The 14,028-nt window shown below is 43.7% G+C and overlaps 1 protein-coding gene across 5 annotated transcripts in view; it reads right to left on the bottom strand.

Annotated features, from left to right (window-relative positions):
• The window catches only part of DENND2B (DENN domain containing 2B), a 177,045-nt gene that overhangs the window by 56,035 nt on the left and 106,982 nt on the right, over nucleotides 1-14,028 (bottom strand). For all 5 annotated transcript variants that reach the window (XM_059135395.1, XM_059135405.1, XM_059135421.1 and 2 more), the window contains one exon: nucleotides 2,219-2,323. In XM_059135395.1, coding sequence (XP_058991378.1) covers nucleotides 2,219-2,298 — 80 coding nt within the window. In that variant the 5' untranslated portion in view covers nucleotides 2,299-2,323. The remainder of the gene's footprint in view (nucleotides 1-2,218; nucleotides 2,324-14,028) is intronic.

Raw genomic sequence — 14,028 nt, forward strand, 5'->3', positions numbered from 1 at the left:
TTCTACATACCAGGCATTGTTCCAGGCTCAAAGGAGAAGAAAAGAAGTCAACCAAAGTCCATGACCCCAAGAAGTCTACACTTTCACAGGCACCCAGGTTTCTCACACCTACATCCAGAAGCAATATTCCCAAACACAATACTGATAGCCTGTACCTCCATGGGGCAGTGACCTGGATGCTGGAGTTTCACAGTGAAGAACCTTGTCAAGGAAATCAGGAGGCATGATGAGCCTTCTGAGAAGTGCCCCTACAGCCTGCCAGGCCTTATAGCACAAGTGAAATCTCCTGAGAGCAACACGTAGCAAAGTTCACCCCATTTAGGTGGCTGAATTAGCTTTAAACATATACAATAAACATAAACAATTCCTTTTTTGCAAGTCACCACACTGCTTCTATTCTCCCTCTAGGTCATCCACACCAAAATCATAAATCCTCTGAAATCCAGGGGAGCTTGGAGAATCCCACCTCCCACTCCCAAAACTGGATGCAACCAAATTTTTTGAGCTGGGGTGCAAACCCTATGTAGGGAGGGTATATCTGGCAGCTGAGGGTGAAGAAACATGCCCATGCTGCCTCATTAACAAAGAGAAAGGGAAACCTGCTCCAAGAGACCAAAACCCAGCAAAGAACAGAACTTCAGTGGTCAAATGAAAAGGCTTAGATTTCCTCCTCCTACCTACCCTGACAATCAAAACTGGGCTATTAAACTATGGAAAGAACCTAGGTGTCCATCAATAGATGAATGGATAAAGAAGACACAGTATATCTATACAATGGAATACTATGCAACCATCAAAAGAAAAGAAATCTTGCCATTTGCAACAACGTGGATGGAACTAGAGGGTATTATGCTTAGCAAAATAAGTCAATTGGAGAAAGATAATTGTCATATGATCTCCCCGATATGAGGAAGTAGAGATGCAATGTGGGGGGTTTGGGGGTTAGAAAAAGAATAAATGAAACAAGATGGGATCGGGAGGGAGACAAACCATAAGACTCTTAATCTCACAAAACAAACTGAGGGTTGCCAGGGGTAGGAGGGTAGGGAGAGGGTGGTTGGTCTATGGATGTTGGGGAGGGTACATGCTATGGTGAGTGCTGTGAAGTGTGTAAACCTGACGATTCACAGCCTGGACACCCAGAACATAACTAGCCCTACCCCAACCAAAGCGCAGCATCCTCCTCACAGCTACCCATTCTAGAGGCTGAGGTCCCCAAAGCCAAATTTATCCCCCTTAGCTTCAGCAGAGGGGTTTAGGAAAGGTACATGGCTTTAGTAAAAGAGTCCGGAGGTTATTCTAGGACATTAGCATCCAGCCTTGAACCAAACTTGAGAAGCCCCGCTGAGAGCTGTATGTCAATCTTCCAGCTCTGGAAGCTTTTATCCCATCATAGGAACGAAGCTAACATTTATTGAGAAGCTTTATGCCAGAAACTATGTTAGGCACTGACATATATTATCTCATTTAATCTTCACAGCAACTCTGTGAGATACATACTAGTATTATTATTTCATAGATGAGTATCCAAAATTTTGGAGGGCATAAGAAAATATCCTGAGATCTCACTATCTGGGGAGTAGTTAGAGCTTGGACTTGAAGCCAACTGTATATGATTTCAAAATCTGTGGTTTTTCTATCTAGAATTTTACATTCCACTTTATAAAGAAGAAGACCAAACCAAGAAAGTGAATTATAGCTTACACTGACTAAAATTCCCCAAGTTTCATTGTTTACAGTCCAGCCTAAATTCCTGTAGAACCTAGACTTCTGCTTGCAACTTGTGCTAACATGCATATCTGTCTCCCCACCCCGATCCCCAGTGTGGTCAACATCCCTCATTACAGTGTAGCCTAGCTCAGGCACAGGCCCCAAGCTGTCCTCATCTTAAGGAAAAGGATATAGCTGGGAGAATGTCAGCTGCTTCTTTCTGGCTCAGTTCCTGGAGCTCTAGGCTCCTCCAACAGTATAAATTAAAGTCTGTAAAGTACGGGTCCCTTTGCTCTCTCCTATGGACACTTATACAACTGGAAAATAGCATAGATATTAGAGATGGCTTTTGCTTCATAGTCAGCACAACTTGGGCCCAGGTCATTCACCTGGACAAGTGTCAGAGTCATGACAATAAGCATTTATATTTTGGACCCAAGACATTTGGCTGCCCCTTGATGCCACCCTCCAGTGAACCCCATTCTCCCAAGAGTGCTCCCCTACTCACCTGCTCAGAGTTCCCCGAGGGGCCTTAGTGCCTCCAGCTCCGTGGGTGATGCTGGAATTCTTGTTGGCAGTCATGGTCATTTCTGCTCTCTGCAAACCCAGAGCCCTGCAAAGAAGACAAGCCCTATTAGCTGAGTTTCCGCAGGCAGCCGAAAGTACCTCAAGCATTTCCAGATGACCTCCAAAACTGCTAAGAGGGTTTCTGTGGCGGGTGGCAGGAACCACTTTCCCACATAGATTTAATTCCATGTGTTACAGCTTAAGAGCCTCAAGGGATCCCCTCATCTGGTCTAGGCAATGAGTCTGTGAGCTAACACATAACTTATCACTTCACAGAAAATGACAAAACTCCATTTCCATCCTACCTCTTCTCATTTCTTAAAGATTCCCAAACTTCTAGCATGCCATAGAGCTTTGGCAAATTCATCCTATTTGCATACCTCCTGAATAACTATTTATTCAGTATTTTCTTGAACCAACTTGAAACTAACTTGCTTGTCTTTAAGATTTAACCTTGTTCAATATAATTAATCATTTAGTCATTCAACAAATATTTACTGAACACCTATGTCCTAGGCACCACCATCCAACAAAGAATGGAACAAAGTCTCTGCCCTCAGGGAGATCACATCACAGGAAAAACAAACAATAAACCTGCGCATGTCACGTGTGTGATACATCACTGTACCTTTATGTATAATATGTATGGTCATGATAAGTAGTATGAAGAAGAAAATGAAGCAAGGTAGAGAGACAGTGAAGATCTGTTATTTGAAATAGAAGGTTCAGGGAGGAATATTCTAAAAGAGTAACATTTGAGCCAACACCATAAAATTATGAGCTGTATTTTTTCTAATATTCATTAAAATTAAACTAACACACATTACGGCATTTAAGTACTGATAAAGTGAAAAAGGTCCATTCATGTACCATACAGAGTTAGCAAATATATCATTATTCTTTGGGGAACATTATTTTATGTTAAAATAATAAAAGAAGGAAAAAAGGTTAAAACTTAAGAATACATCCAGATTGGAAATGAAGAAGTAGAATGATCTCTTATTTGCAGATGATAAACTCATGTACACAAAAAAATCCAAAGGAATCCATTAAAAACTCTTAAACTAATATATAAAGTCAGGCAAGTTTGCAGGATACAGAGTAATATTTTAAAAATCAATTTTCCTTCCAACCACTGGCAATGAAAAATCTGAAAATGAAATCAAGAAAAACAATTCCGGGGCGCCTGGGTGGCTCAGTGAGTTAAAGCCTCTGCCTTCGGCTCAGGTCATGATCCCAGGGTCCTGGGATCGAGCCCCACATTGGGCTCTCTGCTCAGCAGGGAGCCTGCTTCCTCCTCTCTCTCTGCCTGCCTCTCTGCCTATTTGTAATCTCTGTCTGTCAAATAAATAAATAAAATCTTTAAAAAAAAAAAAAAGAAAAACAATTCCATTAATAAGAGCAGGAAAAAACCTTAATATTTCTAAGAATACTTACAAAAATACTTGGGAATAAATTTAGCAAAAGAAACGTAAGCCTTGTATAGTGCAAACTATAAAACATCATTGAAAGAAATTAAAGAAGATGAAAATAAATAGACATCCCATGTTCATGGATCAGAAAATTCAAAATCGTTCGTTAAGATGGCAATATTCCCCAAATTGATTTATAAATTAACAGAATATCCATCAACTGCAGAAGCTGACAAATTGGTCCTAAAATTTTATGGCAATCCAAGAGATCCAGAACAGCCAAAACAATATTGAAAAAAAAGAATAAAGTTAGTAAACTCAGACTAATTCCAAAACATACTACAAAGCCACAGTAATCAAGACAGTGTATACAGATATAAGAATAGAAACAGAGATCAAGGGAATAAAACTGAGAGTCCAGAAATAAACCCAAACGTTCGTGGTCAATTGGTTTTCAACAAGAATGCCAAGACTATTCAATAGGGAAAGAAGTCTTTTCAACCAATGATGCTAGGACAACTGGATATTCATATGCAAAAAATAAAGTAGGATGCTTACCTTATACCATACAAAAAAAATAAATAAGTAAAAATGGATCTCCGACTTAAGTGTAAAAGTAAAAAATTACAAAACCAAAGCTTAGAAGAAAACAGGGGTAAATCTTTGTATCATGAGATTAGGCAATGGTTTCTTAGATCTGATAACAAAAGGACCAGCACCAAAAAAAGACATAAACTGCATTATATCAAAATTTAAAATGTTTGTGCTATAAAAATGCCACCAAGAAATTGAAAAGACACCCACAAATGGGGGGGGGATTATTTGCAAATCATATATCTGCTAAGGAGCTTGTATCCAGACTGTATAAAGAATTCTTGGGCGCCTGGGTGGCTCAGTGGGTTAAGCCGCTGCCTTCGGCTCAGGTCATGATCTCAGGGTCCTGGGATCGGGTCCCGCATCAGGCTCTCTGCTCAGTGGGGAGCCTGCTTCCTCCTCTCTCTCTGCCTGCCTCTCTGCCTACTTGTGATCTCTCTCTGTCAAATAAATAAATAAAAAATCTTTTAAAAAAAAAAAAAAAAAAAAGAATTCTTTCAATTCAATAACAAAGACAAATAACCCAATTAAAAACTGGACAAAGGATTTGAATAGGCAAGATATAAAATCAGCCAGTCAGCTTACGAAACAATCACCAGTCATCAGGGAAACAGAAATCCAAACTACAATGAAGTAATATAACCTCACACCCACCAGGATGGCTATAATGAAACAGACAGATAAAAACAAATGCTTGTAAGGCTGTGCAGATACTGAAACCTTCATTTATTGCTGGTGAGAATGTACAATGGTGCAGCCATTTTGGAAAACAGTTCGGCGTTCAGAAAAGTTGTACAGAGTAACCATATGACCTCACATGATCCACTCTTATGTTTATATCCAAGAGAAATAAAAACACTGTGCCCATAAAATGCCTATATACAAATGTTCATAACAGCATTATTCATAATAGCCAAAGAGTAGAAACAATCTAAATGTCCATTGATGGATGAAAGCACAAAGGTATATCCATACAATGGAACATTATTCAGACATAAAAAGGAATGAGTAGTGATACACTATATAATGTGCAAGAACCCTGGTGCCATTTTTACAAAATGTCCAGAACAGACAAATCTATAGAGACAAAAAGTAAATTAGTGGTTGCCTAGGTTGGGTTGAAAGTGGCAGAATAGGGAATAGCTACAATGAGTATGGGTTTCTTTTTGAGGTGAAAAAAAAAGTACTGGAATTAGATCATGGTGACGGTTGCACAGCTCTGTGAATAAACTAAAAACAACTGAAATGTGTGAATTTTATAATATGTGAATTACATCTCAATATAGCCATTAAAACCTAAGGGCAAAAAAAATCTTTTAAGTGCGCTGGAGAGTGGATGTGAGAAAGAACACAATTGATACACCAAGCATTCCCAAAAATGAAGTGCATTGGGATGGGAAAGTTAAACAGATTTATTTACAGCCACTAAAAGACCTTATTCTTAGAGGCCATCTTACTTATTACCTTGGTACGAATAAGTGATTGGTCTCAGTAACAAGAAAACCAAACCTAAGCCTCACTTTTGTCCTTCACAAAGTAGAGAAAAGCTTTCTCTAGTTGTTGGGGAGGGGGGAATCTTTATAAACCTAAGTATACAGCATGTTAGTGATAATGACGATGATGATGACAATGATGATGATGACACTGAGGATAAGCAGAAGTCAAGCCTGCCACCAGAGCCTCTGTGCACACCGGCTCTCATGAGATCTTTATCTGCCCCCAACCCAGTGCCAAGTGAAGTGCTTGGCATATGGCTGTGTGTGCAACAGAAGAAGGAGAAGAGAGGCAGCCTCTGGAAGCTTTCCCAGGCCGGCTCTCAGGGTCCTCAGGGAGCACAGTGCCCATGGTAACAATGGTCACAATAACCATCATAACCCATCAAAACAACACTAGACATGTTCTAGCAGCTCCAGGGCAAGTCCTCAGGGAAAGGGTAGAAGATCTGTGGAAAGACCAGAAACTGAAAGATATTAAAATAACATGATAAAAAATATATTCTTTCTTTCCCCGAATTTCCGATCTAAGGAGGGTGGGCCCACTGCTCAGAAATGCTTTCATGTAGTTGAATATGAGAACACAGAGCCAACTTAGTAAGAAGGAAAAATACAGATGACTCTGACATTTGTTTGGGCCAAGAAGAAAAAGCCTGGGAAGAGGTAACCAAGAGAGGAGTGGATCAAAATTTCTACGAGGCCCATGGCAAGGATTCTTGATCACACTTCTGCAAGAGCACAGCTGCTATTCTCAAAAAAAGTAGCCTTGGAGATCAGGCACGTTGGGCAGGCACCGCCGAAAACCCCAGACAGGCCCATTCTGTCAGAAGAAAAGAGATGCCAACTTGCCATCCTTCCTCCCACCTGCTCTCTCTAGGCCAGGTCTGTGAGATCAGGGAATAATCTAGGGGCTTGAGAAACTAAGGACCAGGCTAACCCTTTACACCTGAAGCTCAGACTTGCACACTGTACATGGATGGCTTCCTGAAGGACACTGCTTCTTCCAGGGCGCTAAGAGCAACTCCAGGCTCTCAGCTAGGCTTTTTTTTTTTTTTTTTTTTTTTTTTAAGATTTTATTTATTCACTTGACAGAAAGAGAGAGAGATCACAAGCAGGCAGAGAGGCAGGCAGAGAGAGGGGGAAGCAGGCTCACCGCCGAGCAGAGAGCCCAATGTGGGGCTCAATCCCAGGACCCTGAGACCATGACCCGAGCCAAAGGCAAAGGCTTAACCCACTGAGCCACCCAGGTGCCCCTCAGCTAGGCTTTCAGTCTGACATCTCAGTTAGACTGGCTGCAGGGAGAGAAGATACTCCCAGTAGAGGAAATACCCATTGGGAATGGAGCAGAGAAGGGGGCTGAGAGGCTGTTTCGTTAGTTCTCAGGCCCTTCGATGCAAAGTCCAGGCAGAAACTGCATGTTTAGAAAATGAAATTGTTCAGTTAGCATCTACCACCAGTCATGAGTAGCTCAAAAACCCAACTCTGACAAATTATAGACAACCATCTGAAGAGTCAGGACTATCCAGAAAAAGGACTATAATAAGGTACTCCTAAAATTGTTCTACAAACTCTGCATTGAGACGAGACAAAGAAACCACCAACCCAGGTACTTGAGGTGCAGCGGGAAGAACACCTGACTTGGGGTCAAATAACTAATTCCAACCCTGCCTCTACCAACTGGTAGAGGTAACCAAGAGGAGTGGATCAAAACTCACTGCACAAGTGAGTTTCAAAGACTCAACTTTCTCACCCTAAGAGCAATAATAATAATATGACCTACCTCATGTGATTGCCTGGCACAGAAGCTTAATAAATGGTTTTGCTTCCAGGTCATGCTGCTCGAGGTATTTGGAAAACAACCAGTCCATTCCTGGCCTTAAGTCATCTTTAAACTCCCTGTTACTACTGTCACTCAATCCATTTGCTTATGCAAGCACTGTGCAAAGGCACAAGGATATAAAAACATTCAGACACAGTCTCTGCCCTCGGAAGATATAACTATAAAGGGAGAAGAGTCAGGTAAAAACTGGACCCCAGGAATGCCTCATAGGGAGGTGACATTTGAAGTAGGCCTTAACCTATTTGTTACCTATGTTAGAGGACCTCGGGAAAGGCAAAGGTACATTTATTAAGACATGTTCCTAAATTCTTTCTGTAACAGCTGAAGTTATAAGCACTTCACATGTATTAAATCACTTCATCCTAGGAACAACCCTAAGAAGTAGATACTATTATTATTTACATGTTACCAAGGAAATCAAGGTACAGAGCACTTAAACAGCTTGCCTTGAGTCACTAGGCTAGAAAGTGGCCCAGCAGGAATTTGAGCCAGGTAGCCTGCACCAGTGCCCCAGCTTGGAGCCAGGACTCTGTATTACCTCTAATCATCTTCTAATTCAGCTCTCACTACTCTCCAGGACAAGTTTTCTAATCAGGAAATTTAGGTTCAGAGAGATTGAATGGCCCAAGATCACTCACCTAGTGAACGAACAGGGCAGGAATGTGGGCCCAGCTCTGTCTGACTCCACTATCTACTTACCCTCCTTCACATCAAAGGGGCACTTATTAAAAATACCGTCGCAGGCCCCACCTCTACCTCCTGAATGGAAATCTATAGGAATAGGGCCTAGGAATTTGCATTTTAAGCTAGTTTACATACCTCTAAGGGTGAAAGCTTGTGTCCTACTGCTTTCTGAGGACTTGGAAAGGTACAAAGGTGACTACTGACCATCTTCCTAAGGTTTCCCAGCTGCAAGCAAATAAAAGACGGATATTCATTTAGTCCCTTATCTTCCTCCCACCCCTCAGCTTCTTCCAACCTGCACAGGAACCACCGACCTTCGACGACAGAGAGCAGGTCCAACATGAGGTCCGGTGAAAGCATTATCAATGTCTCCTCTAAACAGTTCCTCAATTTTCTGCTGCTCAATGCTCCTGTATCTCAGAGCAACTCTTCCTGCCACCCACCTCTGGTAGCTAACATCTGCCTTCTGCACTTTCTCCTCACTTTCGACTCCTAGGAGAAAGAGTTTATACCTGAAGACATTGCTGATGTTTTATAAGAGCAAAAATAGGTCTCATCCGGCCTTCCCTTTATTTTTAAGAAATTTGAATTAATTACCAAACATTTTAAAAAGTGGGGAGATACAGGGCGCCTGGGTGGCTCAGTGGGTTAAGCCGCTGCCTTCGGCTCAGGTCATGATCTCAGGGTCCTGGGATCGAGTCCCGCATCGGGCTCTCTGCTCAGCAGGGAGCCTGCTTTCTCCTCTCTCTCTCTCTGACTGCCTCTCTGCCTACTTGTAATCTCTCTCTGTCAAATAAATAAATAAATAAATCTTTAAAAAAAAAAAAAAAAAGTGGGGAGATACAAATAAAATACAAATAAAAAGTCAGACTGGCCTTTCTCTTGAAGCATTAGAAAATCTGATGTCACTCTCTGCATTTCTGCGTGGCCACAGCTGACTAGACTGAGTAAAAGGGGCCCATTTAGATGCAGCAAGCTCTCTCCAACTTATGGCTGTCCCTCCCCACCCGGTGCCTGCCACTGGCCAGCTGACTCTCCATCAGCAGGTGAGTGCTGTAGCCCTAGACTAAGTCCCAGCAGGTGAGGGTTAAGAGGCACTGTACCAGGAACATGCTTCCAGTGGAGCAGCTACACGAAGTCTCTGGAGAGCCAGGCCTACGTAGTGCAGGGAAGAGGAGGCTATTTCAGTGCAGGGCACACCACCTCTGAGCCATTTGAACCCCCCCTTCCCTTCTATACTCCTCACTGCCACTGGAAGAAAGACCTCTGGAAGGCTCCTAGCTTTAGCCTGGGCCAGCCTTCATCTTGCAACTCTCTCTCTCCCACTCCTTCTCCCTATAATCCAATCCCATGACCATAAATGCTCTCCTGAAGGTCCAGAAAGAGATCCATCAGGTCAGGCTCTGAAGGGCATGCCTTCCGAGGGATGCCCAACCTCTAAGAATAAATCTTCCTACCCTAGACAAAAAAAAAAAAAAGTTCCCCCCTGTTTAGGTGATACTTCTAAAGGTCTGTGAGAGACTTTCCCAATGGGCCTAACTGTGGACGTGATAAGACATCTTGCCCCTGAAGGAGGAGACATTTGAACCAGCATTTGGTGATGAGAAACAGACAGCAGCACTTGGATGGAAGAGTCCCATTCTGCTGGAGTTAAAGTTGCCCTGTAGAGGAAACACAGACCCTGCCAAGCACTCCACTTTACTGGTCCAGGTAAGAAGTCAAGATATCCGACAAAGGAAACCTCTAAACCATATCAGAGAATTTCTGCTAACTGCATTTCACTAATTTCTTAAGCAATCTCCCCTGTGGACAGCCTGGAGGGAAGGAAGAGGTGGGAAAGGGAACAGAGCTCTATGTGTGCACTGAGACCCTAGAGAATGCACAGCTCCATACAGTTGTGGTCTCACCATGGTGACGTCAGCACACCCCCGCCCCCCCCGCCCAGGGAACACCTGCTCAAACCCTCCTTCCCCTCTTACTGACTCCCTCCTGCAACCTTTCATCATTGCAGGTCCTTGGCCAAGAAAAGGAATAGACAGACCAGCAGCTCCCCCAGAGGAGGGCTTAGGTCTTTAATTTCCCCCCTTCAAAAGTCCCAGCAAGCAACACTGGCACTACCAGCTTCCAGGAGGGTCATCACTAGAATGAGTTCCTTTTAACCACCCAAAGTGGTTTAACCACTCAAACCAGAGTTCTCAAACGTGTGAGTGTTTGAGTCTTCCCTTCTCTCTAGCAGATGTTCTGGCCTTGGGCTAAGGGCTGTGTCTCCCTTTCCTGGCTCTGCCTGGACTAACAGCTCATGGGCTCAGTCTCTGCTGTTTGGGATTCCTAGGATGTTCAGCCACACCGCTCTCCTGCCATGCTGGCCCCCTCTGTCCCCACCTGGCTGAGAAAGCTAGAGGGCAGCTTTAGCTAGCTCTTCCCTAGGTCCTCAACTTAATGTTAACTGACTTTTTAACTGATGACAAAAGAGGATCCCTAAAGAGTTGAAAGCAACGGTGATAAGGGGTCCTAGAAATTCCATACTGGCCGTATCCTTTAAAGGGCACTCCTTCTCTTCCCAAAGTCACAGCTGCTATAAAACTGTGAAAAGGGAGTTTTCCAACTGTGGCTGCCACCCCGTCGGACTGTCAATGGCAGGCCTTTTCCTCCTTCCATCCCTCAGCTGATGTTGTCCACCTTGGAGCTTTCAGTCAATCCTCTCACAACGGTCACTATTACCTTCTGGAGCGGGGCTGCAGTTACAGGTTCTCATCCAACATACCCACAAGAAGAGGCTGTTCCTGGGAAACCTGCTTTCATCTCATTCAAATGGGTTTCTCCTCCTTCATCCCCCTTCTCCACCCCTCCATTCCCAATTCATTTCTCACTGCTCATCTGCGCACAACCTATCTTTGGCTCTGCTGTGCCTAAAAGCAAGGGTTTCCAAGGGAAAGGGGACAAAGTGGGCTCGGAGGCTGGCTGGGTGGGCAATAGAAGCTTCAGAACGGGAGCCAGGAAGGATTTTCTCCACTCTATCCCATGCTTCCCTCCAAAATGCCAGACCCTGTTTCTCTGTTACTATTTCTACATAACTTATACCTTAGAGCTTCCCCCACTCCAGCCCCAGGTTCTGGGTTTGTAGGTCCAAAAAGCCCTTCAAGCAAAAATGTCAAGGGGATTATGAGCCTGGTCAAGTGGAAAGGAACTGAGATCTGGTTTGTTTTTACAGGTCCCTTATGAGACTGAAATCCTCTCAACCAGCTGCGGGAAAAGATGTTTTGTTTTGTTTTTTTTTCCCTGTTGTTGTTGAATAATAATCAGAAAAAAATTAAGCTCTTTCCATCTCTTCACTGTCCATTTATCACTCCCACATCCTCTTTCCCAACCCTCCTCTTCAAAGAGGCCTATAAGTTTGGGTTTTCAACCTCAACCATTTTGTCCTTTTTCCTGCCAGATGGTCCTTCTCCACTTCAGTACAGATTGTGTGGAGGCTGAAAGCTGGGTTTAAATGTTTCCTGAAAGCCTGAAAAGGGGTGAGGGCTTGTGAGGCAATTCCAGGCCAAAGGAAATCTGGTGGCTTCCAAGATAGTTTTAAAAACCCAGACACAGTCTGCAAACTCAGCCTCTCAGCAAGCAGCTGAACCCAACTCTGCCAGGACAACGGAGCCTACTCTGTCCAATGACTTGGCAAATGTGGAAAAAGCAAGTAGAACAGAGCCTTGCCCCACAAGGAGCCCAGCTCCTGGGGGCTAACCACTGCCCTCTTTCACTTTGGTGAGAGGAACCTATGGGTCCATCATCATGATGCTGACTCAAAGGCTGCACCCTTACCTCATAACAGTGCCTTCCCTCCAGCCAGCCACAGCAGACTAGTTGCCATTTCCTGCACACCAGGAACGTTCATTGGTTTTGTTCAACCAATTCCTTCTGTCTTGATGTCCTCCTCCCCCATTCTTTCTTAAATATTTGGTTCAAATGTCAACTTTCTGAAGCCTTTCCAGATCCTGAATCTTGACGACCTTCTCACCCCTCCCACGTTCTCCAATCTAGCTGAACTCAACCTGACTGATGGCAAGATGCCTCCCTGCTCTGAAAAACACACCATCCACAGGCCAACTTTCCCAGAAGGCAACTAGGAAATAGTACGGGCCAAAGGGACTGGGCAAGTCTCAATATTGCCATTCTCCTATCTGCAGCATGGGGAGAAGACCCCACCTCTATAAAGAGAATATGGAGACCAACAAGAGGCCATCTACAAAAAACAGAGGGTACTCAGAACCAAGAGGAACACATCTGAGGTCTCTAGGCAATGGTTTTCTATTTCCCCCAACTCTCGGCCTTCAAATTTTTTCCTTGTCCTTATTCTTCTAGCTGATTTTGCTTCCTGTTTCGCTGAGAAAATGGAAACTAACACAATACACCCTCAATAAACTACCACTGGCGTTAGTGCAGATATTGTCACTTCTCTGCTGAAAACCTTGAAAGGGCTCCCAATCACTCCAAGTAAAGTCTTTACAATGACTCACAAGGCCCTGATCAGCTGAGGCCCCATGATTTCTTTGACCTAACTTCAACTACTCTTCCCCTTACTCTTTCCAACCAGTCCCACTGTCCCCTTATTACTTCCTCAAACATATGAGGCACAGTGCTACCTCAGGGCTTTCTTACCTGCCATGCCCTGTAACTAGGGCAGACCCCTGAGAAAGCCTGCTCCCTCTTCCTCCAGGACTTTGGTCAGATGCCACCTTCTTAGTGAGGACCTCCCTGACCACATTGTAAAAAATTAATATTAACAAAATTCTTACCAAAAATCCTTCCTCAAGGCACCTGGCTAGCTCAGTCAGTAGAATGTGCAGCTCTTGATCTGGGGTTGTGAGTTTGAGTCCAGGTGTGAAGATTACTTAAAAATAAAATTAAAAAAACAAAAACAAAAACGGGGCCAGCTGAGTGGCTCAGTGGGCTAAGCATCAGACTCTTGATTTCAGCTCAGGTCATGATCTCAGGGTCATGAGACTGAGCCCCACATGGAGCCCTCCATCAGGCTCCACACTCATGCAGGGAGTCTGCTTGAGATTCTTTCTCTCCCTCTCCTACTCCCCATTCCGCTCCAATGATCTCTTACATGAGTGCTCTTTCTCTCTCTTTCTCAAATAAATAAATCTTAAAATAAAATTTAAAAAAAACAGAAAAACAAAGTGCTGTCCCTCAGCACTCCTATTCCCCACTTTCTGCTCTATTTTTCTCCATGTCATTTATGGTCTACTTTTCTTTCCCACTCATTATGCTTATATAAGCTAAGGATTTTTTTTTGTGTGTGTGTGTGTGCGTTTTAAAGATTTTATTTATTTATTTGACAGACAAAGATCACAAGTAGACAGAGAGGCAGGCAGAGAGCAAGAGGAGGAAGCAGGTTCCCTGCTGAGCAGAGAGCCTGATGCGGGACTCGATCCCAGGACCCTGAGATCATGACCTGTGGGGCCTGTGGGGTAAGGCAGAGGCTTACCCCACTGAGCCACCCAGGCGCCCAGGATTTTTGTGTTTTGTTCACAGCTGTATCATCAGTGGCTACAAAACAGCTCCTCAGTAAATATTTTTTGAATGACAAAAGATTTGCCACCAGTTTAGAGTGACCCTCCCTGGGCAGGGTTAACAGCTTTGGGCTCTGTTATCCAGGCCCATCTTCCAACCCCACCAGCCTTCCCAGTTCAGTCTGACCTACCTGCAAAAATCATACCCACTCAGAAAA

This window comes from Mustela lutreola, chromosome 1 (genome assembly GCF_030435805.1).
Source record: "Mustela lutreola isolate mMusLut2 chromosome 1, mMusLut2.pri, whole genome shotgun sequence".
Lineage (NCBI taxonomy): Eukaryota > Metazoa > Chordata > Mammalia > Carnivora > Mustelidae > Mustela > Mustela lutreola.